The sequence below is a fragment of the Rhagoletis zephyria genome, unplaced genomic scaffold (genome assembly GCF_001687245.7).
Source record: "Rhagoletis zephyria isolate East Lansing unplaced genomic scaffold, Rhagoletis_zephyria_1.1 Rzeph_scaffold_02180, whole genome shotgun sequence".
NCBI classification, from domain to species: domain Eukaryota; kingdom Metazoa; phylum Arthropoda; class Insecta; order Diptera; family Tephritidae; genus Rhagoletis; species Rhagoletis zephyria.
In genome coordinates, this window is record NW_016159264.1 from 37,488 (window position 1) to 40,158 (window position 2,671).

Sequence of the window (2,671 nt, forward strand, 5' to 3'; positions counted from 1 at the left end):
AGAAATAAGAAGTACTATTTCTACCCTTAAAGATGTGATACACTTTTTTCGCGAATCAATGACACACAAGAATTATGCTCCTGATATATCACGTTTGTGTGAAACAAGATGGTCGGAAAAATATAAGGCTATAAAGAAATTTTCAGAATATTTTCCTGAAGTTGTGAAGGCTTTAGAAAAGTTGTCAATTCAGCCAAACTTTTCCGCAAGAAAGTCTGCGTATCAATTGTGTGCTGCTATAACAAGGCCGATGTTCCTAATTGCTTTGATGACAATTGCTAGTTTCTGGAACCTACAGCAAACATTTCGCAAATGAAGACATAGACCTCATCGCCGTTGAACAGCATATTGAAAATATTTTGGAGGTGGTTAAGAATGATCGAAAGAATGAAGAAGGAGGCACTACGGAGTTAATTAAAAAGTCTCGTATGATTGCAGCTGATCTAGGAGGAAGGTAAACAAAAAAAAACTGAAGTAACCCCCATCTTGCAATGAATATGAGTACTGGCAACGGTCTATCATAATACCGTATCTGGATTAACTAACGGTCTCTTTACAACTACGCTTTTCCAATGAAAATACTCCAGCTTTTTCGCTGTCTAGATTGCGGCCATTGTATGTGTGCCAGTGAAAAGGTACAAAAGAACTGGAAGCATTTTCAACAGATCTATGATATAGGTATGGGAAGTGAACTCATTCTTGGGTACAATTTGTGGAAGAAAAAGAACTTGTCCGAAGAAGATTTGAAAGATGTTGAAGTTGGAGATCTATTTAAAGAAGAAAACGAATATCTAACAAAGTTTGCTGAAAATCGTTGTTAGCGTGAAAATGATTAAATAAAAAATATATCATAAAAAATTAACAAGTATCCTTCGTTTTGTCTCCCCCCCGCCCCCCCCACATACTTATGTGCATACCGGAATTTCCGGTTTTCTTTTTAGCTCTTTACTGCAAATTCTTACCCAGTTCGTTAGCAGGCAAAACATTCGATGCAATAGTTCGACACATCGGATGAGCCATCGATCTCGGTGCGCTGATTCCGACGGATAAATACATTAGCCAGTTTGTGTTAGCAAATGCCCTGATCAACGAGCCAGCTGACTCACTGAGGAATGCAAAAATACCCAGATAGACAATGGATAACTTGAGTAACTAAAATGGTTGTAAAGGGGAATAGGGTTAAACCACAAACAATGTATATATTAATGCCCCATTGAGTACTTACTCTTCTTAAAATAATTACACCCAAGATGTTGCCCAACAGCGACACGAATATATTGATTGTATCGAAAGTGTTAAACTCCTTAATCGTCCAATGGAATGTCTCGCGTGCGAACAAATAAAAAACTGTCATAGAACCATCTACGCACATTTCGAGGATTTAAATAGTCAATCAACTATTTCTGTGCTTAAAATAAATTGCTTACCCAACACAAAAACCGATATCAGATGGGCAATCGCCGCTAGCCAAATGATGGCGCGATCGTTACGTTCGCGTGGCTTGAAACAAGTTTCCCACATTTCCATTACCGCTGCGAAATTGAATAATTTCCTTTGTTGGTGCGACTCACCTACAGCCTGTGGCTGCTGATCTTCCTCTCCAATTTCTGATGTTTGATTTACGAAAACATTATGAGTGAAATCAAAGCGTCGTCTATGTAGACTCTCCGGAATGAAGAATACTATTATACAAACGGCAACAAAAATGCAAATGCACGATGTTAGAAAAACAAATGTCGCATTGGAGGCTTCGTAAAGAAAGCCTGCTACGAATGATCCGGTCATGAGGCCTGTGAAAAGTGCAGCTTCATATGTTGCCATGCTGAAAGCAGCAGATCGAACGGATTTTAGCCTTAGAAGTGATAAATCCCTATAAACTCACCGATATGGTCGCTCCTGCGCACTAGACACATCAGAAATATAACAAAAGGTAGCCACTGAGTATGTAACACTACCTCCGACCAACGAAAGTGGCAGCACTGCTAATAAATAATACCACGGACTAACGAGGCGAGAAGTTGAGAGTCGCGAAATTATGGCTGCTATGGCATAATATAGAGCATAACCTGCAAAAGGCTTAAACGCTTAAGTAACAATTTATCTATGAGGTCATCATCGATTACCCACCGCTATATCCTGTGACCAAAAGTGGTTTGCGTCCAAAATGATCCGACCAAGCTCCGATAAAGACACCACAAAACGCTGGTATCAAACCTTCAATGAGTGTGGAAGTCATAAAGATTCGAGCAGCATATGGTTGGATGGTGGTCTCAATGTTCTGCAGCAAATGTGGACATGGAAGACAAGATAAAATGTACAATAACTATTTTAACTAAGCCGAGTTTCTCTTTCTGACCGATTTCCAAAAAAAATTAGGCTATCAGTTCATCGAAATATTTTTATCTTCTTCTTTTTTATGTATGTTGCCGGTTAACTTTGGACCACGTGCAAGCACAAATGAACTCTGTGAAGAGAAGCCAAGCTAAAGCCCTGTATGCAGCTCTCAAGAAAACGGCCAAGAAAAAATTGGCATTATTTCGTGTGTGTGCCCATGGAATTTTGACATTTTTGATACTTCACAGCCTGTTGCCTCACTCTTTCCTGAAGAAATAATGGAACGGGCATATATTTCTGTTGCAAACCTTGGTTGCCTTGTGCTCTTTTTTCACAA

At 39.3% G+C, this 2,671-nt stretch overlaps 2 protein-coding genes across 2 annotated transcripts in view; one reads left to right on the forward strand and one right to left on the reverse strand.

The window, feature by feature from the left end:
- LOC108366178 (uncharacterized) overlaps nt 1–821 on the forward strand; it is a 1,985-nt gene extending 1,164 nt beyond the window's left edge. The window contains exon 4 of the mRNA XM_017620495.1: nt 604–821. Coding sequence (XP_017475984.1) covers nt 604–821 — 218 coding nt within the window. The remainder of the gene's footprint in view (nt 1–603) is intronic.
- Nucleotides 822–945: 124 nt separating this feature from the next.
- On the reverse strand, nt 946–2,290 carry LOC108366176 (hippocampus abundant transcript-like protein 1). The gene is made up of 5 exons (XM_017620492.1): nt 2,128–2,290; nt 1,883–2,066; nt 1,428–1,822; nt 1,226–1,362; nt 946–1,152 (listed from the first exon to the last, which is right to left on the reverse strand). Exons 1-5 carry the CDS (start codon nt 2,234–2,236, stop codon nt 946–948), a joined length of 1,032 nt encoding a protein of 343 aa, XP_017475981.1. The 5' UTR covers nt 2,237–2,290.
- Nucleotides 2,291–2,671: the final 381 nt, after the last annotated feature.

Coding starts and splice junctions, on each gene's coding strand:
- LOC108366176 (XM_017620492.1), bottom strand. CDS start 2,236: ATGACTTCCACACTCATTGAAGGTTTGATACCAGCGTTTTGTGGTGTC. Junction 1,823..1,882: donor GCGCAGGAGCGACCATATCG/GTGAGTTTATAG, acceptor TGCTGCTTTCAG/CATGGCAACATATGAAGCTG. Junction 1,153..1,225: donor GTGTAATTATTTTAAGAAGA/GTAAGTACTCAA, acceptor CAACCATTTTAG/TTACTCAAGTTATCCATTGT.